At 41.2% G+C, this 26,500-nt stretch overlaps 1 protein-coding gene across 2 annotated transcripts in view; it reads left to right on the forward strand.

Annotated features, from left to right (window-relative positions):
• The window catches only part of TASP1 (taspase 1), a 1,724,078-nt gene that overhangs the window by 981,154 nt on the left and 716,424 nt on the right, over nucleotides 1-26,500 (forward strand). For both annotated transcript variants that reach the window (XM_044056205.1, XM_044056211.1), the window contains exon 11: nucleotides 23,488-23,598. In XM_044056205.1, the coding sequence (XP_043912140.1) occupies nucleotides 23,488-23,598 (111 nt within the window). The remainder of the gene's footprint in view (nucleotides 1-23,487; nucleotides 23,599-26,500) is intronic.

Genomic DNA, 26,500 nt, shown 5'->3' on the forward strand with positions numbered 1-26,500 from the left:
AGCCCTGTATTGATGGGGTGCTTTCCGATGCTTTAAAGCATGTCTCAGTTACTGCACAGATGTCTGCATTCTTACCTGGAATGAGGTTTTTTGTTTATACCCTTGGGAGCGAGCAGTAATATCTAAATTATCCTGGATAGGTATAGCTACTGTATGTCAAATGATTTGTCAGGTTTGTAGTGCATACAAAACACACTGCAGGAGTGCTTAAGGTTTTAGTCAGTATTCCGAAGCCTAGACAAATTTCAAACAGGTTGCCAGAAACGCAACACCTTGCAACTTTGGTAGCACCATTATTGTTTTTCTCACTAGTATGTACATGAGCACATGATACTTTTGGTTTAAATTCCAAATGCATCTATATTAAGCCTATTCTGAAAGGTCTTTACACTATTTGAATAATACAGCCACCACAGCTTTCTTCTAAGATGCTAGTACTCTCCTCCTCTTTAAAATATTATCAAATTCTACCTTCCTGTTTTCCACAGGATTAGTCTGTTCCTACTGACTTTCCTGTTGAATGATTATACTTCAGAATTTTTATCCCATGTCTTTTAATCTTGGCTATTAATTAATGAGCCTCCTCTTCATCTAACTATGTTATAATTACATCTTCAGCAAATATTTCCATTTGTACATTTTCTTTGTTTCACCATTCATCTTCTGTGTTCATAATTTCATAAACTCTGTAAGATCTCTGGTTATTTCTTCTGTCATAATCTGCCTAGATTTGGCTAAAAGTCTTTCTGCTTATTGTCAAGTAAGACATTGTACTAAATGTTTTTGGGCTCTTGAGCCATTATCAAAAGATATTTATTTAACAGCAACCTCTCTAGACTCATGCATGTTTTCCAAATAATCCCTTATTTTCCTGTTAGCACTCTGCAATTGCTCCTCTTCCTAGTCTTTGAGATCCCCCTTCTTGTACAGTAATTTATCCTTTGGTAGCCCCTCTTAAAAATTCATGTTATTTCTTTCCCATGCCTCTTTATTTCTTCCATGTCATAAACTTAATTTAGTTTTAACCCACTCACTAGATGTGCATTCTGAAGTAGTTTGTATCTTCCATGATAACTTTAGAATCATATCCACTACCTATTCCTTAAATTCCTCATTTTTTATATATAAGTAAGATATATGTTACAGCTTGCAGCTTACGTGCGTATACTAATGTTTGTCAGGCTGAACTTGTATGTAGTTTCTTCTTCTCTTCTCTCTTTGAACCCATACCACATTTTGACAAATCAACTGCAAGTCCAACCCACGAAAATTCTGGTCCACCCTTAACTAAATTCTCCAACCTGGTTGTCCTTCCACTCCCTCCCCTTTCCCAAATAAATCTCCTCTAGAAACTGCTACCCTTCTCATTAATTACTTCATTGATACTGTCCAAAAACTGACTAACACTAACCACAACACAAATCTCTCTCCTACTCCTTCCAGCCCACAACACAAAAACATCTTTACCTTGTAACCTGTTTCAACTGCCTACATCAAATCACTCCTGCATAAGCTCAAACCCTGTTCTCTTTCCACAAATAACCTTCCTCCTATTTTCCTCAAACTAGCAGCCAGATCCATTCAGGAAGCCACAGTCCCTGGCATCTGGAAGTCTTTCTTCACCATCCCTTTGCATAAAGGGGGCAATTGTACTGACCCTTCCAACTGTAGACACATAGCCATCTTTTCCCCTCTTTTTAAAATAGGTGAAAAATGCATTCATACTCAGCTGCTCAATTTTCTCCTCTAGGAAAACCTTCTAGCACCAACGCAACATGGTTTTGGCCAGCCCACGGTACTGGAACTGCACTATTATCATTTACTCATACAGTAGCTGAGGGCAGAGATAACAACAAACTTGTATCCTGTGTTTTCCATGACCTCTCAAAAGCTTTTGACACTGTCCCTCATCCTATTATTTTATCTAAACTTGCTAACCTCAATTTCTCTGCTCCCTCCCTTAGCTGGTTTTCTAGTTACATCTCTAATAGGCAACACTCTGTCAGATGACTCGCCTCCTGCTCCCCCTCTCTTCCCATCACATCACGGGTATCCCAGGGTTCCATCTTGGGCCCCCTCCTGTTCAATATTTTCAGCAATGATCTCCACACAGCTTGCAAACTGTCCTCCCTTATTCAATGTGCTGACAACTCCACACTCATTTCCATTTTCAGTAATATCTCAGGCATCTGTGCTCATACCCAGTACTCCTTTTTATCCATAGAAAAATGGCTGACTGATAATCAGCTCATCTTAAACCCCAAAAAAACTAAACTCCTGCTTTTCATCCCTCATCTTCTCTCTGATCCTAAATCAACCTTTGTCATCACATCCTCACACAAGACCACCATTCAACCTGAACCCCATACCAAGCTCCTATGTACCATCATAGACAATGAACTAAAATTTAACTTGCAAATCCTTCAAAGTATTAAAAAAGCACCAACAACTGGGACTATTTTACTGAAATAGAAAATTTCTAACTTCAAACGCTAGACCCTCCCTGGCACAGGCTCTCCTCCTCCCCTCCCTCCTCTACACTGCCCCAATCTTAACTAACATACAGACTACCAGCTTATCTAAACTCCAACAAACATACCATAACATAGCTAGATTTGCAACTTTCGCCACTGCCTTGCACTCAGTGGCTGAAATTCCGCCAGCTGCTCCTGCCATCTCAGTTTCACAGTCCACCTGCCCATCCATCTCCTCCCTTGTATCCCCTTAAACACGCACTCGTCCTCTCTGCACATCCAAGCAGCAACTCTTAGATATTTATCAAGCTAACAAAAATGTGGGTAAACTACTTTATAAATGTACTGTAGCCCAGGCATGGAATAAAACTCCCTTTATATGTAAGATTCATTCCCCACCCAAAACACGTCACAAACGAACTTAGACTACACCTATTTAACACCAAGTCTTGACCCTGTCTGAAGCTTACGTAACCTGCTACACTATTATCCCTCTTACTATATACACATCTCACTCCATTGTGTCTTAGTTTTGTCCGTCTTTACACCCATTCTTACTAATATGATTCACACTCATTAGCTTGTTCTCCACATCACGTGTATATTATGTATATATTACTTTTACTCTACTTTAAAATCCTTTGTATATATTAGAATTATATCTTTTAAAACAACATGTATGAATTAAAAATGTTCTGTTACTGTAGGATCTATATATTACCCACAGTTTTATTCTTGTAAAAAAAAGTATGTTTATATTTCACTTCTGCAATGTATTTAGCTTATGTATTGTAATTTTTTCTGCACTGGAGCTTTTCTCCTCGCGTCTCCACTGTAAATGGGCTCTTGGCTCAGTTGGACCAACCCAGTTAACCAATGTCAAATAAATAACATTTTCACACACTTTTTGCTGCATTAAAAAACACTCATAAGATAAAAATTAAATGCATTTTCAACCCTTGTACTCTCTTAACTCAAAATAAACCAAAAAAAAATGTATACCCTTTACATAAAGGTTTACTTTTAGAAGGTTGATCATTCCAGCATCAAAATCTGCAATTCTGAATAAAAAACACTGAATGTTCTATAGTCCTAGCTCCCATTCATTCTTACACTTGTGATCGGATCCGAATCTCGGCTCCGACTCGGCCATACTCCAGCTCAAAAACTTCTGGTTGGCTTGTGGCTAGGAGGTATCCCATCATACATCACCAACATTCCCTAGATCTCGTTTGCCGTTCATTCATCTCAGACATGATTCTTCTTGGCCGTGGCTAAGTGATATTTTTTTTCAATAATTGGACTTGTCATTGTTGGTTAATTTAATATTGTCTTGGTAGCTTAGTGTGTTTATTCCAGTCTCTGACTATTTCACACTATTTGCTGCTTATTTTCTCTGTATATCTGTAGTACGTTGTTTGGCTGTTCTTCCGTTGGCCTTTTTGTTATCCCTTCATCGCTAACCATCCTGTGCTGCTTTTTTTTTCCCCCTTTGGGCTAGGCCCGTTTAAGTTAGAGGACCTAGTCCTCGTTCTGTTGTTTGTCTTCCGTTGGGCTAGACCCATTTAAATTAGAGGACCTAGTCCTCCATTCTGTTTTCCTTTTCTCCCTGGGCTAGGCCTGTTTAAATTAGAGGACCTAGTCCTCAGTTTATTCTCCTTCCTCTTAGGGCTAGACCCGTTTAAATTAAAGGACCTAGTCCTCTGTTTATCTTTTTCTCTGTTTAATAGTTGTGTGTTGTATTTGTGGATTGTGGTTTTTTGCATTATGTCAAAAGACACTAAGGATCATAAGCCTTCAGGCTTCAAAAAGGGTACTAAATGTGCCCAAAAGATGTCCTTGACTGATGGGCACAATTCGTGTGTTTACTGTTTGGGGGCTATCCACCTCCAAGAGTCTTGCCTGTTTTGCCATGTGTTCAGTCCTCGTGTTCTTCAGGAGAGGAAGAACAAACTGATATTGAAGGGACTATTAAAACATTCCTTTGAGGAAGAATTGACATCCTCATCATCCAGCTGTAAATCTCCTTCCTCCTCCAAAAAATACAGACCAAAAACTACAAAAAGGCAGCCACCCATTCTGTTTTGTCGGAGCCGCCAGACAAATTGCTAAAGTGGCTACACCCTCATCGGCTCCACTGATTTCTGTGCCTACAGAGGTTAGCTTAGTGGATCCATCAGTCTCGGCTCCAGGAACTTTGGAGCCGATTACTTACACTACATCTCGGAGCCAGTTATCTGAACTCCAACCAGTTTCCCCGACTCTTAGGTCACCTATATTCCAGCAATCTAGATCCCCCACTGTATCTTTCAGGTCCTTTAGGAGCCTTTCTGATGAGGATGTCGAGAGAGTGGTGTGTAGACTGCTTCAGACTTCGGCGCTGGCAAATTTGCTTTCGGCTCCGTCCCAGTCGGCTCCAGAGCACACTGTGCCCTCACACCCAATCGATGTTCCTCCTCCGAGCTTCTCTGAGCCTTTGGAGACAGAGTTGTCATTGCCTCCGGTTTTGGATAGGTCGGTTCCAGCTACCTCAGTTGGTCTGTCGGTCCCAATATCCGCTCCAACCCTTTCGGTGCTTGTCAGTGGGGTTTAGGGTCCTCAGCTCTCTGGTCAGGTCCGAGGGGGACGCTTCAAATTGAACTTCTTCAGTTCCGAGCCTACCTCTTGGTGCTTCGGTGCGGGTGTGCTTGGACCCCACATCTGCCTCGGAGCCCATCTTCTCGGTACCGAGGGCTGCCTCTGCATCTTCGGAGTGGAGGGCATCCTCGGAGCTGGGGTGATCGGCTTTCGAGGTGATGAGGAGTGTGCTGTCCAGGTCTTCAGCTTCATCTAGAGGTACTAACACTCTTCCCCCTAAAGCGCCAATTTCAATCTCAGCTCCCTCTCGTTCCCAACATAGCAGAGACCCGCAGCCACAGGATACCTACATTAGTGGTCCCCAGTCTTCCGAGGTTTCCCTGGAAGACCCGTCTGAGGAACCACCTAGGAAGAGAACTTGTAAGAGGAAACATGTTGACTCCCCTGATGAGTCTATTACATCAGACACTGACCTCGAGGAGTCAGAAGGGTCCCCCAAGTCATCCTCTGATGATATCTCATTCGCAGATATCCTTGAGATCCTGAAACAGAGAGACAGCTGGCCCAGTACATTCTCTTCTGATGAGGAGTCAGTGTACCTGAAGCCTTTCTGGTCTCAACTCTCCGCCTCTTGGGTGTCTCCTCCTTTTGATGAGCTACTGGATTTAGTCAAAAGGTGTGGGAATCCCCTGATTCAGAAAATCAAATAAATTTTTGTCAGCACCCCAGGACAAGGACTTGCTGATTAAGGGCGTTCCAGTAGATGCCTTGGTGGTGGCAGCAGCCACCAAAAAGTAACTTCCCGAAACTTCCTCCACTGTCTATCCACCGAACAAGGAGTCTCGAACGATAGATAGGTATGGGAAGCATGTCTTTGCTTCAGCGGCTTTTACGCTTCGGTCGCTGAACTATCTGTCCCATTTGACAAGGCTCCAGAGAGATCTCCTAAAAGAGCTGAGAGATACTCTACAGGGTAACGAATCTGATGCAGTATCTCAGAAGGTCAACGCACAGATGTCTACCTTAAATTCTATTGTGAACTCCTCCATGAGGCTAGTTTAGTATGCAGTGGATGGAGCGAGTAAGGCAGCGGGTTCAGGAGTCTCTCCCAGATGACACTCCTGGATGCGTCTGTGTAACTTTGTGGAGGCCTTTAAGTCTAGGTTTACCAACGCCCCCTTTGATGAATCTTCATTGTTCGGAACCAAGGTAAAGCACACACTCACCAGGTGCGAGCAGGAAGGAAAAACCCCTGTCTGCCGCGTGAGTCCGTTTTTCCGTCCCTTCTAGACCCTGTCCTAAAGGGCAGAAGGGCGGCAAAATGTGGTTAAAAAAATCACAGGTTTTTTCAGGACGCACAAAATGATTCCTTCTCCAGAGACAGAGGAGGAGGAAATAATGGTAGACACCACCCTAGAGGTTGAGGAGTCCCGCAGAACCAGGGAGACTGTGATTCCTTTCGTGGTCGTCCCTATCAGTGCTCCTAAAAGGAGACCCGACTGCATCTCTGGAGCCCTTCGGGGATCATGTTTCTTTATACGCAGAAGCCTGGCACGACATCACTCAAGACAAGTGGGTATTAAAGATAATTACCAGAGGTTACCATATTCCCTTCTCTTTTCCACCCCCTTAGACCAGACGAATCCCAGATGTGCCACACAATCACAGGGATTCAGCAACTCTAGAAATCCAAAAGTTGTTCATGAAGAGAGTCATCCAACCCGTCTCCCGTTGTTAGGGAAAGACATTTGGATGTGCTCCATAGACTTCCAAGATGCATACTGCCACATCAAAATGGACAGGGCATCGAGGAGTCAGTTACGCTTCCGGCTGAGAGCCAGTCATTTTCAGTTCCGCGCCCTGCCTTTTGGTCTCACCACAGCCCCCAGGGTGTTCACCAAATGTATGGCAGTGGACGACTGGCTCCTCACTGCCACCACCAGGCATCTGCTGTTACAGGCCGGAGACGCTACCATTTCAACTTGTCTGCAGTTAGGAATTACAGTAAATTGGCAAAAATCTGCATTGTCGCCCTCTCAGCATGTGAATTTTATTGGTGCCGAAATAAACACCTTTTCAGTGAGGGCTTACCTTCCTATGGAAAGAATTCAGAGTCTAAGGGATAAAATCTTGAGCTTACTTCCTCTAAGAAAAGTCAAAGCAAAGGTGGTGCTCAAGCTATTAGGGACCATGGCTTCCACAATAACACTAGCGCCATTAGCCAGACTGCACATGAGGGTCCTCCAGTGGTCACTGCAGTACCTTCCTCTGTCTCATCCCATCCTGATAAATTTGTGCAAACAGGATCTTCCTTGATGGATCCAGACCAGCAACCTAAACACAGGCAGACCATTTGTTCCTCCCCCTCATTTGCCACTGTGACCACGGATGCCTCCCAGATATGGTGGGGGGACATTATCTGGGGATAACAGTCCAAGGCACATGGCAAGACCACGAGGCTCATTTGCATATCAATGTCTTGGAGATGAGAGCAGTGCTTCTAGTGTTGCAAGCACTTCACAGCTTTCTCCCTCTAGGAACAATTGCAATCTACTCGGACAACATGTCAGTGGTATGGTACCTAAATAAGCAAGGAGGAACCAAATCTTGCCCCCCCTGCAGAGAAGCCCTTTGAGTATGGGAGTGGGCAGTGTCTTCCCTGCTCTTTCTGGTAGCAACGCACATCCCATGGAAATCCAATGTCATAGCCAACAGGCTCACCAGGGCTATTCTGATGCCTCACGAGTGGTCACTGAACACCTATATTGCAGAACTAATTTTTTGCAGATGGGGTCAGCCATGCTGCGATCTCTTTGCCACCCCTCTCAATGCCAAATGCAGCAGCTACTTTACCCTGATTCCCCCGGAAGGGGAAAGTCCACGAGATGCACTCATTCACGATTGGCCCTTGGGACTTCTCCATGCTTTCCCTCCTTTCCCCCTCATTTCGAAGGTAATGCAGAAAGCAATATCCTTGGGAAGCAGAATGATCCTAATTGCTCCTTACTGGCCTCGACAGATTTGGTTCCCCTTCTTTAGACCGTATCTAATTGGATGAACCTTGGATTCTGGATCCAGTTCCAGATTTACTGACACACATGTCAGGGGCGTTCCATCCCTCTCTCCACACCCTCAACTTGACAGCTTGGCTGCTCCAATTTCATCCCTAGTCAGGCTTCATGACTTTTCTCCTGAGGTTGTACACATTCTGTCATCTTCCCACAAACCTTCTACCAGGAAAATGTATACTGGTAAATGGAAAAGATTCTCCTTTTGGACCTGTGAGAGAAACCTTGATCCCTACACAGCTCCTATTTCTGCTGTTTTAGACTTCCTCTCGCAGTTCATAGGTTCATAGGTAGGTACTAGGCTATCTGCCCAAGGGCCTACATAAGCCTAGCCAGCAATGTTCCATAACGTACCCCACCCAAGAAAGTTATTTTCCTGTGCCACTGTCCAGCAGAAACACAGAAGTGATCCCTGGGGTGTATTTCCTATTTCCCATCCACTCATCAAGATTTTTCTTGAAGAGTGCTAATGAAGAATTTTGCTTGACATGGATGGGTAGCTGGTTCCAGAGTATAGAAAGTGTCTGGGACAAGAATCTATCCCTCCAGCGTGTCCGGTTTATTGTGGTGACAAGGTTTAGGTCCCTAGAGCGTGTAGCTCGGAGGGATTGGGATTTCTTTAGGTGTAGCATGTCCAACAGCTCTGGGTTTGACATAGCTTTATATGTTAAGCAGAGATCACCTTGGAATAGGCGATATGCTACGGAGTAAAGCTGGAGTTTTTTGAGGTGGTCAGTGTAGGGCGTTTGTTTGAGGCCAGTAATCCTCTTTGTGAGGTACTTCTGTGGCCTTTCCAGCTGTTGCAGATGTCTTGGAAGGTGCATTCCAACAGGGGCGTTGTACTCTATAGTGGGTCTAATGAGTGACAAATAGAGGGGAATAATGACCTCTCTTTTCCTGGATGAGAACCCTTTTGTGGTGAGGTGTGTCATGTAGAAGGACTTCCTGACTACTGTGGCAATGTGACTATCAAAGGAGAGACTACTGTCCACCTGGGTCCCAAGGTCTCTTATCACGCATTCGGTGTTAAGTAGATTGCTGCCTATGTGGTAGTTCATGGGTACAGAGTTTTTACCAAAGGGGATGACACTGCACTTTTTGGCACTGAGCTTGAGGCCTGAGGCCATGGCTCAGACACCAGGCATCTGTCTCAGTGAGGCCCTTCTGTAGGATGTCCACATCATTTGGGGACTTGACTGTGGCTCCTAGTTTGCAGAACTTCTTTAGCCAGAGGCCTTCTGTGTTAGCCTGTACTTCAGAAAAGTAGATAACAAACAGGTTATTTGACTAAGGTTCAGCAGCAACTATTAAAGTCCAGTTGGCAGCCATTTCCACTTTTCATGTTGCTAACGAACCTAGTCTTATGGCTCATAGGCTTTGTGGAACCTTCCTCAAAGGGACCACTTTACTAAGACCCCCAGTCATGGATCCTGTGGCTCCCTGGGATTTGAACTTTGTTCTCTATAAACGTACGTCAAGTCCTTTCGAACCTTCAGCAACATGTGACCTCAAGTTTTTAACTTGGAGAACTATATTTTTAGTGGCTATCACTTCTGCAAGAAGGGTGTTTGAACTGCAAGCTCTTTCCATTAAGCCCCCTTATTTGGTATTTCATAAAGATAGGGTCTCCTTGAGGACAAACCCTTCGTTTATTCCTAAGGTTTCTTCTGAAGCCAATATTAATCACTCTATTGAATTGCCTGTATTTTTCCCTGAATTTTCTAACAAAGCAGAGTACAAATTCCATCAACTGGATCTGCATAGACAATTGCATTTTTATCTGGACGGAACTAAAGATTTCAGAAAGTCAGATCAGTTGTTTGTCTCCTTCTCAGACTCTAGGAAGGGCCTTGCAGTTTCTAAAGTCACACTATCTCACTAGATTTCCAGTTGCATTTCATTTGTCTATTCCTCCAGTGGTAAAGATCTTCCTTTCAAGGTGAAAGCTCATTCTACCAGGTCTGTGTCTACCTCGGTAACCTTTCAGGCTAAAATCCCAATAGACGACATTTGTGCTGCAGCAACATGGGCTTCACCTCACACATTCATTACTCACTACAAATTGGATATGGCCTCTAGGAACAGGTCTTCCTTTGGTTCCACAATACTTAGGAGCATTTTCCAATGAGCCATCCAAGATGAAGGTGCTAGGAACTCTGTCCCAAATGTAAGAATGAAGGCGAGATAGGACTACAGAACATAAAGAAGTTATGTACTTACCATAACGTTTGATGTTAGTAGTCCATCTTGCCCTTCATTTTTATGAACCCTCCCTCCTCCTCCATGAGGACCTGGGGATAGAATACCTACTGTTTTTCTTGTTAGTCTTTTCGATTTGGTTTGTTCTTTGTCTCTGTATTTTTTCCTCACAGCAAACAAAATCTGGGGAATGTTGGTGATGCATGATGGGATACATCCTAGACACGAGCGAACCAGAAGTTTTTGACCTGGAGTATGGCAGAGTTGGAGCCAAAATTTGGCTCCGATCCCAAGTGTAAGAATGAAGGGCGAGATGGACTACAAACATCGAACATTATAAGTACATAACTTCTTTTTATAAACAATGGAAAATACCAAGCTCCCAGACATGTCCTTCCTGCAGCACCCATGTTAGAGCTTGTTTCTGGATCTGGTGTGTTAGGGAGGTTCAGGATTATATATATTTCATGGTTGTAGCTTTTTGGTCTTATAGAATTCACTGTTTTATATTTGAAATAGCAGATTTTGATGTTAGAAGGATTGATCTTCCAACAGTAAACCGTCCAAAAATGAAATATGGCCTTCAGACAGGAGCAGTTGCTCTGAATTAATGGCTGCACCCACAGGCATTTTGTATACTAAAGTTAGGGTAAACCATTTTAAGGTGCATATTTTAACTCTGTGTTCCCACTTACACAGATTGCAGTTCTTATTTTATCTCTATTCCCCTCCTAGATATGAAAAACAAGTTGTGTGCTTTCAATAAACTTTAAGTTTTAGCACAATGATGAACTGCACTGGCTACCCTTAAGTAAACTAAATTGTGCATTGTTGTATTTAATGCTTTAACGCTTTAAAGTACTAAGGCTGCTGTGAAGGCAATTGCTTTGTGTGACTCGTCACTCCCCACCGTTTCAGTCTTCATTTATTTTCATTGCACTTCTTTTCAGTTTCTCTTTAAAAGTTAATTTACTGCATCTTCTTGATCTCATTCAGAAAGGTCTGTTCAGACCTTTCATGATTAATGGCCTGCATCTGCAGGTACCTTGTCTCCAACTAAAAACATTAGGTGATAGTATGGAAAACAGCTAGTAGCTTTGCAAATGCAAGAATGATACTTTGTAGATGTCACACATAGCACAGTGATAGACCTGTCATGATTTGTTGTTTGGACCTGTATCCCACATATCTCTAGCAAAAATAATATGGTAATGTAAAAAATAAACAGCCAATAATTTTGCAAATTCAAAAATACTGTGTTCATCATTTTCTCTTGTTTTTTTATACCCATTTGCAAAAAATGCCTATATCTCAAACTAAGTGTTTTAGTCCAGACATCCTCCTCTGTAGAAACGGAGGAAATTTTTATCTTTTATTTATACATATAATGTGATTGGTACATTTTTACTTTCCTCAGCAGCCCAAGATCACAACATTATATTAACTTTTACTTGCTTCTTGCCAGCCTTTCTTATCTTTTCTTATTTTAAAGTCTGGATACAGAACATTCAAGAAAAAGTACTTGCTTACTTTAATATTACTAGCATATATAGCTGTCAGTGATAAAACTCCCCTACCTCATCTTTAAAATATGTCTAACAGCATGTTATACAGAAGTGTTTTGCAATTTGACATGCAACTAGTGTCATGATTTTTTATACATATATTAATAAGAACACAAACCGTCTTACTTATTCCATCTTTTCATTGTCCTCCCATACATTAATAACATACAGTGGGTTTTATGCTTTTAAGTTTTCCCACCAGTCACAATCAGCAAACTTCCAGTCTTTTTCACCCATTTCTTCTTGCAGAACCACAGCTTATGTGTCTAAGCTACATGTCATGGATTGATGCCTTACAGTTCTCCCTTTTAGTCACTAATTTCACATTGTAGCTTGTTCTCTTCATAATCATCTCAGTCAACCAACACAGGTCTCTGGTTTAAGTCAAAAGGTACTCCAAATTCTTGTATTCAATTTCTGGGTTTTTCTCTGTCACTCATTTTACTTTATAACAAAGGAAAACATTTTGCAGGCAAAGTGTCTCTATATGCTGTGTTAATGTCAGAAGACTGAGAAGTGGAGTACCCTTCAGAAAGTTGGCTCACTCTTTGTTGACTAAACTTTATTTCCTCCTTACCCTGTTTTGTGTTCAGAAATGTCTTTGATCCTGTAAGTAAAAATATTATGAAGACAGATGGATATTGCAAATTGAATCTCACCCCTCCCTCTTAGCATCCCCTGATTGCTGGGATAAACTTCTCTTCTGCCTGATGTGCAACAAATAATCATTTTCCTGCAAACTCTCATGTCTACATTTCTTACTGCTTTAGCCTTTGCCACATGTTTGTCAGGAGCAGCTCTTTTTGCTGGTATGATTGCATCTTTACTGACACAGGTCTCAGCTGCTTTCTTGTAATCAGGTTTGGAACATACTATACTCAAGATGTGTCCTTTCAGCTATCAGATCCTTCTGTGAAGCATCAGTCCATTTGCTATTTGTACTTTCATAAAATTAATGCATTCTATTCCTTCCAGTTTCTCTGATATAGCAACAAATCTCAGGTTTTATATGCATGCCCTGTTTTCTTAGTGTACTTTGCTTTGAAACGACTCTTCTTGAGAAGCCTCAGATTCAGCCAGCCTTTCCTTCGTGTCAGCCTCTGAGTTCTGCAGTGTAATAATCAACTCTGAACAGCCTCTTCTATTTTTCCTGTGTATTATCATCTGACATTATATATTCTTCATTGTGTCATTTATTGCAAATGCTTCAGAGTATTATTGATTTTTTTGTGAAGTACTAGAAGTAATCTCCTGTAATAAAGCTGAAACTTTAAATGTTTTTTACTGAACAGCTGCAAGATTCTTCACAGCAGAAGGTCTTTATTCTCCTTTTCTGTTAATAAGGTCTGACCTTATTAACTGTATATAATAACTCTCCTAGCCCACTGATTTGAATTATTGGTGGTGCATTATGTAGATTATAGAGCTTTCCTCTGCAAAATCAAATCCCTGCTGCAAACTCTTGGATTGTTTTTGTAAGCTTAGACAATGCCTACGCAACTCTTTTAAGTCCTTAACTCAGAAGAACCAAATCAGTATTGCTCTTTAGTAACCATTATTCCATTTACAGCCTCATGGACTTTTCAATTAGTAAAAACAATAGGATGCCATATGATAGTCAGCCGCACAAAATACATTGGTGTCATTCTAAATCAGTGCCTGCAATTAGGCTCACAGAGACTCCACCACTGCACTCGTATACTAGGATCTCTATATCGAGTCAAAGACTGCCTGATACAGTTGTGATGAAGGGATAGCACCACTAGCAACTACTGTGATGGGGAGATATGACCACTGCCATCTCTGTGACCCAGATAGCAGGATGTGACCTACTGTCTTGTCAAGATGGCTGTCACAGATGGAATTTGAATCCTGCCATTACCAACAGAGGCTGAAGCAATAGTAAGAAAGTACATACAAGTCTGTTTCTGTAATTAATTAAGAAAATACAACCTAGTCCAAAGAGCATAAAGAGATGAGCACTGCTGTTCTGCATGTGGATTTCAAGTATCCCTACTCAAACTGGACTTAACGTTGGGCACTTGCTGAGACTTCAGCCCAGCCCCCCCCCGACTTCTTCTTTACTGTTCTGTTTGTAAGTATCTTCCATTCCCCTTTATCTGTGATAATTGCCTTTCACACAAAGTATTATTTTTCATACACTCATGCAGTTCCCATTGAAGGCTGGCATAATTCCCCAGATCCCCACAGCTTTTTTTCCTGGCACAGTAGTACTGCCACCACCCTGAAATAGACAGGGACTTTGCTATTCATTAAGACAGTTATGAAATAATAAAAATTAATCTCTTTCAATAGTAATAGGCCTAAGCAGTGTAATACGAGACAATTACCATATAGCTTATTAGCCAGCAATGTAAATACTGCTTATCCTCTTCTCAGATAAGTAACTGTGCATAAATGTTATTGTAATAAGTAAATGGATACCAGCCACAAGAGCTTAAAGCTGAACAAATGAACTTTACTTAAAAATAAAATGGTACAAATACAGATTAAAATATACATAAGTTTGTATACATACAGAAATAAAACAAAAAAACAATACAAATGAAAAGGATGCATGCAAAAAAAGTTCTAGATACCCATGGAATATATCATACTGTAGAAATACTGTCCCTAACTAGCATATATTAGACAAATTAATAACTAGTACTAACAGACAGTACATCACAAACAAGGCAGTCACTCCATTTCTCTAAGCAGCATGGAGCACAGCTCACATTTATGTACAGTGCTTTACACTAGCCCCCAATGTTTATCTCATGACATTACCTTACTGTCACTGGAAAAACTGAAGTATTTAAACCAGTTTTATTTCTTGTCATAGCAACAATAAAAATTACTAGAGCCACATCCAAGTTGTCTTACTTTCATTGAATCCATCCCAGTGTAGCTTAGTAATATGGAAGCCATTAAGTTCATTATGGACTACAACAGTTATGTCTGGACATTTATCATTTTTTGTTACTTTCACAAGAGAAGACAGCAGGTCTGGTGATTCAGCTCATTTCAAAAGACATCCCATGTTCCTTTATGTTCATAATGACAAAAGTTACACATTCCTAACCCCTAATAATAGCACTGTTGATTGCAGATGAAAAAGAAAGAAGAGGGAGAAAAATATATTGCATTTGTAGCTGCTTCCTTTATCCTGGCATTAACTCTGGCATCAAAACAGGCAAATACTTAATGTTAGCATATTCTTCTCCACTTCCAGAAAAAAAAGCAAGCAAAACTATGAACTGGTGTGCCAAATGCATCTTGTTGACTCTTTCTGAACCCACCACTGTAAGCACCACAAAGAAATGCAGTGGATGTAGGATGGTGCAGTCCATCCTCTTCAAGACCTTGATGATCGATTTAATCCAGCTTGTTATATAGAAACTTTCCCAGGCTCCCACTCCACCTTTGCCTTGATGCACCATACTCCTCTCATTCTTCATATAACTGTTGCTGCTCCCATGCTTTCAGTGGAAACTATCCAGGCTCCTTTGCTGAGATTTATAGAAGTTGATGTAGCTTAATTTTCTATTATTTGTGTTAGACCTATTCATTATGCCATTAGCCATCTCTCATTCAGGTCAGATGAAACATTTTATTCTTTTATTAAAAAAAAAGAAAAGAAAAAGAAAAAAAAAACACTGTTAAGACTTTTTAGGTCTTATAGGTTTATAGGTGAGCAGGGCTAATGGCCCTGAAGCCAACACAAGCCTAGCCAAAGAATATTCCGTCATCCTGTTCCTGGACAGTTCAATAGGGAGCCAATCCACTTACTCCTAACAAAGATTCCAGAGCATTGGATCATTATGGAAAGAGTATTTATGCATCATCAACTTTTTTTTTTTTAATTTTAGGGCACTCCTTTATCCCTCCCACATACTCAGATTTTACTGAGAGCTTGCTGATTACCTTCTCAAGATTTTGTAACAGTTGCTCAAACGTACTGAAGATATGTCTGTACTTTTGTCTCACACTGGTACTGTTTTGGTTTCAAACCTGATTATGCATCTAACATTTAACTCCTGCTTTGAGTGTTGAAGTTGGAAAACTGTCTTTCTTGTAGCAATCACATCAGCCCTTTCTACCTCCTTTCACAAATATAGAGTAGTATTGCAGACTAATTTTTGTACATTACCAAGGGGGCCAGGCTGTTAACCTTAAATTCTTTTTTCAGGGCATTCCAGTAAAGGAGGGTATATTGCACATTGTCTGAATGACCATAGGTAGCTTAAAATTTTGTATTAACAGGACAAGTTATTTTCAGAGAGATCCCCAGTTATTTATATAGTGTGCTTCCAAATTATGGGGTCCCAAGGTCACCGATCTAACTAGATTTTGTAGTGTATTAAAGTTTGTTATAAATAAATGTAATAAGTTTGTATGAGTAGTCCTACAGCACATTCATCAGGAGGAGTGGCTAGACCTTGGTCATATTTCCGGAATATCTCTCTAGATAACATTTATGTGTCTGCAACTTGGGCTTCTCTGCAGTACTTGCACAAGACACTATAAGCTGGATGAGCTATCAAGATCTATGTTGTCTTTCAAGGGCAGCTGTCTTGAGAGGTGTTCTTTACTATGCCACCCAGGAGGACAAGCTGAGGATTGCCATAGAAGTACTAAAGAAGATGGTTTTAGATCATCCTTATCTATTATTAAGGCAGTTATTCAACTTTCATGTGTCCTTCACAGAAAAACTTGACCCCTTTCTGTTTCACTTAACCTTTCACAACCACTGCAAAACCCATGCTCATTTTCCCTTTTATTAATTTGGTTACATCCAATCCACATTTTCTCCCCTGGGAGGCCTCTTACAAAGAAAGAGAGTAGTAACAAATACTGTGATGATAAACATTTTTTTTTTGCAGCTCCAGAACCTTGTTGTCAGAGGACAGTCACTGTAAGTCTCTCCCCAAACTGCACTTTTTTTCTTTTCAAAGAATAATTTTATTTTATTATGATGCAGATGTTATAATACCATTACATACAATAAACAGTTAACAAAAAACAACATCAATGTTGAAAGAAAACCTAGCATATTATATCATGTTTCCTGTTTTTACATATTGTGTGTTCTTTTCCACCTCACTGTGGTCATGTAGCAACTCATTTGTAATCTCATCTGTAACCGTAGTTAAGGATTGTGCACGTGTTCCCTGCATCCCCTTTACCATCCTCATCGCTTACACTTACCTCTCCAGAGAAAAAGATGTCATCTTTTCAACCCACCTCCTCTTTGCTTCGTTGTAGTATTGGCACCCTTCCATAATCATTTTCTACACCCCCAGAGAGTTGTTCCCATCTCCATTTTTTTTAATACTTCCCTTTCTTAAACCTCTTGCTTAATTCCTACTCCTTGGTTGCTAACTCTGTCAGCAAGCTTTTTACCTCAGATGTCATTGGCAGTATCACTATTTCCATTTTCTCTTTATGCTAGTAAGTCTGTTTTATATTTAAAAATAAAATTTCAAACACACTTTTCATTGAACACCAAGTAAGTACTCATTCTGTCATGTAGGTGTCTGTCTTCCTGTCCCTCCCTTTACTGCATACATTCCATGAAATGCCAGAATTCCCTTATATTCAGTTTTCCACTTCTAGTTTCTTCCTCATTAGTACTATGCTGCATTCAACCATAAGCTGAAGTATTTGCTATTTAGACATTTACTTTTGCCACTGCCGCGGTGGTGCAGTGGTTAGCGTTGCCTCACAGCAAAAGGTTCTCCCACTCGATTCTTGGCTGGAGCTCCTTTTGTGTGGAGCATGCACATCTTCCCCGTGGTCGAGGGACGTTTAAAGACATATGCAGGTAGGTGCGTGCATGAATGGGTGTGCCTTCCTTGATCCTTGAAGGTTGTGCGTCGGGCTGGCACAGCGGCACCATAAAAATCCACTGCCAGTCATTAGCGGACCGGAATTTCACTGTGGTGACTCCTAACTGGGAAAAACCGAAAGACGTTACTTTTTTTACTTTTGCCACTGCACGTAGTGAATGTTTTTCTGTCCTCGATATTAGATTTAGTGGCTTTCACTGCTTGAAGCTCCTGCTGTAAATAGTCACTGTCAGTATATCTGATACACAATCAGATTTTTGCATCTTGTACCCTGCTTGTCTTGACATTACTTTTACTTAGCTGTCTTGTCATACTTTTGAATTAAACTGTTTAATCTCATGCATATCCTTAAAAGCCGCAGTGGTGCAGCGGTAGTGTTGTTGCCTCACAGCAAGAGGTTCTCCTGTTCGATTCTCGGCTGGAGTGCCTTCTGTGTGGAGTCTGTATGTCCTCCCCGCGGTCGAGTGGTGTTCGAAAGACATGCATAGAATGGACGTGCCTTCGCTGAAGGTTGGGCATCGAGCTGGCACCTCGGCACCCATAAAAATCTACTGCCAATCATTAGCGGACTGGAGTTCTGCTGTAGCGACCCCTAACCGGGAAAAGCTGAAAGAAGAACAAAGAAGAACAGTCTCATGCATATCCTTAAGGCTTTGCGCTCTAAGACTGCTTAATTCATATGTAAGGATTGTTTGTTTATTTTTGCATTTTATGGTAATGTATTTGTATTGTTTATTGTGTTATGATTCCTGCAGTAATTTATGTAATTTATTATTTTTTTTTATCCGAATATTTATATTGAGCCTTTCTTCTCAGGCTCCAATGGAAAATAGGCCTCAGCCTACATGAGCATCATGGTCAACATACAGACATAATTTAAGTAAATTGTACCGAAAATAAGTAATTTAGCTGGATTGTAAGAAGACAGATTGCACAGATATATGCAGTTGAGATGTATTCAACCATTGGCTTCTACTATATTCCGAGTAATGACTGATTTTCATTTGTGGTCATTTATGTTATAGAGTTTCTGCAGCAGTCCTTTGGAACACGATTTCCACCCATACCTCTCAACTGTCCATATTTTTGCCTCATATTTTGCGTCTGTTCCTCATAAAATATGTAGTTTTCTGGATTTTTATGGCAAATCAGTTAAGATTGAATTCCCTAATAATGACAGGCATTTGAGTTTCAGACTTCATATCCTTCAGAAAATGCATGGAAACACAAGAACTTTTATTTTAACAACTTTCTAAGTTTCTAAAAGCAGTATTTAAAATTTGTCTCTATTTTTGGAGTTTTGTCCCCATATTATTTTTGTCTTTGTCCAGATTTCTTTTTGCTAAGAGGTAGAGAGCTGTGTTCCATCTACTTCCAGTGTGGTGCTTTCTCTCCTCAGTCAGCTACACCCTTGACTGTAGTAGCCCAAAGGGAATGAGTAGGCAGTTGGGAGTCCAGAGGAGTAGAGCTGATAATTAGCGGGAAGCAGAGGAAAGGCCAAAAATATTATTTTGGAACAATGTTTAGCTTTGTCATACCATTTGTTTGGAAAGTGGTAAGCTCATGGTTGCAGAGTTTATCCTCCTTATCTAGGACCTACTAAATGGTACTAGCTTAAGGAAGACTTTGGAATTGGGGGTTGTGGCTGAATGTCAAATCACCAAAATAATAAGTGAATGATGACAACAGGTTCCCTGAGCAGTCCCAAAATATAATTGTAAGACAAAAGACAGGCTTGACCACTATTTATAGCACACCTGTAAATATAGTAGGTGTGGAGGTGGTACATGTCATCAAGGCAGAAGGATTGTCTCTGTTCATAACATTTGTAGGAGAAGCTGTGTGTATGGAACAGCACTACTCCTACCAGTGACCATTTCTGTGACTGTTGCATTAATTTCTCTCTCTTTGCTGGCCTGGCAGTCAGCAGAATGGCATACAATAACACAGAGGGAATCCAGATCTCTTTCAATATACATGTAAACTGCATCACTGGGTGTGTTGTGACTAATGCATTATTCTAGTTGTTTTGGTAATCTTATTTTAAATTTATATTGTTAACCCAGCCACTGGAGATGCACAAGCCAGTGCATTTCTTTGTGCCGGTCCCAAGCCCGGATAAATGGGGAGGGTTGCATCAGGAAGGGCATCCGGCGTAAAACTTCGCCAAAACATTTCATGCAGATACCAAGAAAATTTTTTTATACCGGATCGGTCGAGGCCCGGGTTAACAACGACCACCACCAGTACTGTTAGCCTACAGGGTGCTGGCGGAAATTGGGCTACTGTTGGTCTAAGGAGGAGAAGAGGCGGAAGACATGGCCGAAGGCAGGAAGAGAGGAGAAAGTCTAGGACTGTGGTAGTGAGGGTTGGAACTTTGAATGTTGGCAGTATGACTGGTATAGGGAGAGAGCTAGCTGATATGATGGACAGAAGGAAGGTTGGTATATTGTGTGTGTGCAATAGACCAGATGGAAGGGGAGTAAGGCTAGGTGTATCGGAGGTGGGTTCAAATTGTTTTATCATGGTGTGGATGGGAGGAGAAATGGCGTAGGAGTTATTCTGAAGGAACACTATGCTGAGAGTGTTTTGGAGGTGAAAAGCGTGTCGGATAGAGTGATATTTATGAAGCTGGAAATTGATGGTGTAATGATTGTTGTTAGTGCATATGCTCCACAAGTTGGGTGTGCAATGGATGAGAGAGAAAAATTTTGGAGTGAATTGGATGAAGTGGTAATGACTGTACCCAAGGGTGAGGGAGTGGTGATTGGAGCAGATTTCAATGGGCATGTTGGTGAAGGGAACAGAGGGGATGAGGAGGTGATAGGTAGGTATGGTGTTAAACAAAGGAATGCAGAAGGTCAGATGGTAGTGGATTTTGCGAAAAAGATGGACATGGCTGTGGTGAATACGTATTTTAACAAGAGGGAGGAGCATAGGGTGACATACAAGAGTGGAGGAAGATGCACACAGGTGGATTATATCTTATGTAGGAGGGCCAGTTTGAAGGAGATTGGAGACTGTAAAATGGTGATCGGAGAAAGTGTAGTTAGGCGGCATAGGATAGTGGTTTGTAGGATGACGTTGGTTATCAAGAAGAGGAGGAGGAGTGTGAGGGCAGCACCAAGGATCAAGTGGTGGAAATTGAAAAAGGGTAATTGTGAGGAGGAGTTCAGGGATGGGTTAAGGCAGGCACTGGGTGGCAGTGAAGAGTTACCAAATAGCTGGGTAACTACAGCAGAGCTAGTAAGGGAGACGGCTAGAAAGGTGCTTGGTATCACATCTGGACAGAGGAAGGACAACAAGGAGACATGGTGGTGGAATGAGGAAGTACAGGAGAGTATACAGAGAAAGAGGTTGGCAAAGAAGAAGTGGGATTGTCAGAGAGATGAAGAAAGTAGACAGGAGTATAAGGAGATGAGGTGCATGGCAAAGCGAGAGGTGACAAAGGCTAAGGATAAGGCATATGAAGAGTTGTATGAAAGGTTGGACACTAAGGAGGGAGAAAAGGACCTGTACCGATTGGCTAGACAGAGGGACCGAGCTAGGAAAGATGTGCAGCAGGTAAAGGTGATAAAGGATAATGAGGGAAACATAGTCACAAGCGAGGAGAGTGTGTTGAGGAGATGGAAAGAGTACTTTGAAGGGTTGATGAATGAAGAGAATGAGAGGGAGCGAAGGTTGGATGATGTAGGGATAGTGAATCATGAAGTACAATGGATTAGCAAGGAGGAAGTAAGGATAGCTATGTAGAGAATGAAGAATGGAAAGGCTGTTGGCCCAGATGACATACCTGTGGAAGCATGGAGGTGTTTAGGTGAAATGGCAGTGGAGTTTTTAACCAGATTGTTTAATGAAATCTTGGAAAGTGAGAGGATGCCTGAGGAATGGAGAAAAAGTGTTTTGGTACCGATTTTTAAGAATAAGGGTGATGTGCAGAGCTGTAGTAAATACAGAGGGATTAAATTGATCAGTCACAGCATGAAGTTATGGGAAAGAGTAGTGGAAGCAAGGTTAAGTAGGGACGTGATGATTAGTGATCAGCAGTATGGTTTCATGCCAGGAAAGAGCACTACAGATGCTATCTTTGCTCTGAGAGTTTTGATGGAGAAGTACAGAGAATGCCGGAAGGAGTTGCATTGTGTTTTTGTAGACTTAGAGAAAGTATATGACAGGGTGCCTAGAGAGGAGTTGTGGTATTGTATGAGGAAGTCAGGAGTGTCAGAAAAGTATGTAAGAGTGGTACAGGATATGTACGAGGGTAGTGTGACAGCGGTAAGGTCTGCAGTGGGAGTGAAGGATGAGTTTAAGGTGGAGGTGGGGTTAAATCAAGGATCAGCTGTGAGCCCTTTCTTATTTGCAATGGTGATGGACAAGTTGACAGACGAGATCAGACAGGAGTCCCTGTGGACTATGATGTTTGCAGATGACATTGTGATCTGTAGTGAGAGTAGGGAACAGGTGGAGGAGACCCTGGAGAGATGGAGATGTGCTCTAGAGAGAAGAGGAATGAAGGTCAGCAGGACTAAGACAGAATATATGTGTGTGAATGAGAGGGAGGATAGAGGAATGGTGAGGATACAAGGAATAGAGGTGGCGAAGGTGGATAAGTTTAAATACTTGGGGTCAGTAGTTCAGAGTAACGGTGAGTGTGGAAGAGAGGTGAAGAAGAGAGTACAGACAGGATGGAGTGGGTGGAAAAGAGTGTCAGGAGTGATTTGTGACAGACGAGTACCTGTAAGAGTGAAAGGGAAGGTCTACAAGAGGGTAGTGAGACCAGCTATGTTATATGGGTTGGAGACAGTGGCATTGACAAAAAGGCAGGAGTTTGAGCTGGATGTGGCAGAATTAAGATGTTAAGATTTGCACTGGGTGTGACGAGGGTGGACAGGATTAGGAATAAGTATATTAGAGGGTCAGCCCAGGTTGGAAGGTTTGGAAACAAATCCAGAGAGGCACGATTACGTTGGTTTGGACATGTGCTGAGGAGGGATGCTGAGTATATTGGGGAAAAAGATGCTAAGGATGAAGCTACCAGGTAACAGGAAAAGAGGAAGGCCTAAAATAAGGTTTATGGATGTGGTGAGAGAGGACTTGCAGGTGGTTGGTGTGACAGAGCAAGATGCAGAGGACAGGAAGAAATAGAAACAGGTGATCTGCTGTGGCGACCCCTAACGGGAACAGCTGAAAGAAGATGATGATGATTTTAAATTTATATTGTTGCACTTAATTTTTTTGAGGGTATGTCTAAGGATGTGGTATGGAGAGATGACTGTAACGTGTATATTGATATATTTTTTAGTCACTATTATAGTATGACTCGCAAAAGTGGTTCAGAGCAAATCCTTAGTATTTCATATTACAGACTTGAGTCCCTGAATTTGTGATCATTTATTGTTGACTGAACATTACTGTTAAGTGTGTACATTTTTCCATTGACAAAAGTAATGTTTTTCCATATACTTGTGTAAAAAAAGTAAACAGTAATATAAATGATTTCTTTTTAAATGTTTTATGTTAAAAGTAAAAAATATCAAAGAGTTTCTAAGCTGAAGCAACTGGGAGTCAAAAGCTGGCATTGTGTTGAATGCTCTCTGCTTGAAGAGAATACGGGAACACGAGAGGTGAAATAGACATCAATGCTAACAGTCCTTAACAAAGTTAAAAAGCTTATTATCATAGTTTTAATTTTTCATAGTTGTAAGCTTTTGACAAAAATCTTGAGGTTTGCCACTGTTGTTAAATGTTACAGGCTGTGGAGAGCACCTTGTAAGAACGTTATTGGCCAGAGAATGTTCAGTTGCCCTGCAGGCAGAAGATGCCCATCATGCTTTGTTGGAAACTATGCAAAAAAAATTTATAAGTAAGTAACAAAATGTAGTCTTACATCATGACACTGTGTTGTTGTATTACTTGTCTAATAATGTTTAGGATCTTCTTAGAATTAATCCTTATAATTTTTTTTAGTAATTACAGCTCTTGTTGTTAATGTTTCCTTTTTGTGTACAGGTTAGTAAATTGCATGAGATTGTGCATTTGAATGCAATGTATGACAAATACTGCAGCAAAAACTGCCAACTGAGTAAGTCACATTGTGGCATAGAGGGATAAAGCCCTGATGACTGTCTAGATGACCTGAACGTAATTAGCAACTCAGGTGTCTGAGACGCAGCATGGGAATGATGGGCACGCCCATCGTATAGGGGAGGACATAGGAGTTAAATCTCAGATGAAAGTTCAGGATGTGGAGAAGAGGCATGTCCTTAAATGGAAATAGGTGGGGAGACATTGACTTAGTCGGTGCTAAGGAGAGACAAAATGCTGCATGTCTCTGTTGTACATCCACCTATTGGGCTTAGTCATGTACATGTGAGGGGTAATGGGTGGTTAATGCTTAAAGGACCCCCCTCCCCTCGGCAGCAATCAGCTGCTACACCAGGAGGCCTCAGTCCCCTTGCTGTGTCTGAGCATAGGTCAGAGTAAGTATGGGGCATTAAAGATAGCCCAGTAGACCTGGTGGACAATGAGAGGCATTGCTGTCAGCCAGTGTGATCTGCTGCATGGGAATAATGCAGAGCAAAAAAATTGCTTAAAACTATTATTGAAAAAATAATACAGTAATATTGCATAAAGTGAAAACACTTTATATTTTGTACACACATTTTCCAAAAGATCGGATTGAACTTGATGAGAATTGATTATCATTCTTAATTTAGATTTGTTAAAACCCTTGGCAAAAACAATATAGTAAACTTATAGCTACAAATGCATACATGTCACTTGTGTGTTAGCAAAGAGCAGAACAGGCAACAGTATGAATGTTGGTGAAGTGCATGGTTGTAGGCATATAGAGTTTTAAGCTAGGATTGTTTATTTTTTGAGAATATTATGATTTTTCCAGATGTTAGGGAATTGATTTCCCAATCTCTTAAGAATTTATGTAAAAAATGCTCACATTGCTAGGGTTTTCTGATAGACCCAAGTCTCAGGCTGGTTTAGTTTCTTATCAAGGAATAGCAATGAAAATTTTGATTCTGGTTAATATAATGCATATTAGATAATTCTCTTTTGATGAATAATACTAAATTGAAGCAATAATGCAATTTACAGTTTTGTTTATTTTTATAAACCACTGTTTTGTACACCTTACTTTTCAGCTTCTTTGGCATTTTTTATCATACACTACCCCTGAAACTCTATTGCATTTGGCTGCAGCCCCTCTGATTCTAGTTTTAACCTTTTCATTCGGACTTTCCTTCTCCTCAGCCACCCCTCCCAGATACTTGAAGAAGTTGTTAACCTGTTCCACTGTCTTCCCCTCTAGCTCAGTTCGTAGCTTCTTATGATTTCCCCCACTTGCTCCCAGTACCATTGTCTTATCTGTACTCTTGTTTCATCCCATGTGCCTTCAGCTTTGCATTCCATTCCCCCTATCCTTGATGAAGTTCTTGCTCAGTGTCTGCTTGTAATGCAACATATATGCATACAGCAACTTTGTTGATCTGTCTCCTCCAACCTGTTTGCTGATGTAGTCCATCATCCAATATGAGCAGCAGTGGGTTCAGATCTGAACCCTGATGCACACCCACTCCCACTGGGAACCCTCTGTGCGACTGAACATTGTTCGTACTTGATTCATTTGGTCCTTTTACATAGTCTGCAATAATCTGACCAATGTTTCTATGACTTCCAACCAAACCAGGATGGCCCAAATCAGCTTTCTTTGGACCTTGCTATATGCTTTCTCCAAGTATAGGCATGCCCAATGGGACTCCTTCCTCATCTCTAGCTTTTTCTCAACTGTCTGTCTCACTGCAAACATTCTGATCTGAATCAGGACTGCTTGTCTCCCATCTTACTTTCTGCTAGTCTGTGTATCTGATTATCAATTACCCTCTCCAGAACTTTCATGCAGTGTGACAGGAGTTTGATACCTCTGTATTGCCCACATTTGTGGATGTGCCCTTTGTTCTTGTACCTTCTTGTACCTTCTGTCTTTAGATGTATACACACACACACACACACAACTATTATCTGACATTGTTTTTTCAATTGTTGTATATAATGGGATGAACACTCAATGTGATAGTGTTCAATCTCGCCGTTTGTTCTTACACATGGGTTCGGAGCCGATCCTCGGCTCCGTGCCGGCCTCTTGCAAGCTCTGCATCGAGAAGAAGCTCGAGACAATCTAATACCCACAATCCCCCTCTGCCTTTACCTCAGATCTAGTTTGCCGCTGCTGCATTCGCATCGTTGGGAGCTAGCTCGAGGGTTTTCTAAGCTAAGATATAACTTTTTGTTGTATTTTATTGAGAATTCTATTTAACTTGATATTGTCAGTATTACCTAGTGTGATTGTGTTGTGGTTCCGTGATTCTTTGGTACCGTTAACCTTTTTATCGGTATTTTTGTATCGGGGCCTACACCCTTTCCATATACTACCATATTGAGACAAATTTATACCGGATTTGACATTTACCTGATTGTGACTATTTTTCCCGGATTTGACTGTGTGTTTGTTTCTGGAATTGTTTATTACCTACAATGTCTGAGAAGGCAAAGTCTGGTTTCAAGCGTTGTCAGTGTGGCCAAAAAATGTCGGTCACTGACAACCATAGTTCCTGTGTCTACTGCCTTGGCCCTCTCCACTTACAAGAGGATTGCTCCATCTGTCACTCTTTCAGTGGGAGGGTCATGACAGATAGGCGCAGGAAACTAATGGACAGGGTCTTTTGAAACCAGCTTTCCAAGAGGCTTTGGAT

The sequence above is a fragment of the Protopterus annectens genome, chromosome 1.part2, assembly GCF_019279795.1.
Source record: "Protopterus annectens isolate FY-2018-M chromosome 1.part2, PAN1.0, whole genome shotgun sequence".
NCBI lineage: Eukaryota > Metazoa > Chordata > Ceratodontiformes > Protopteridae > Protopterus > Protopterus annectens.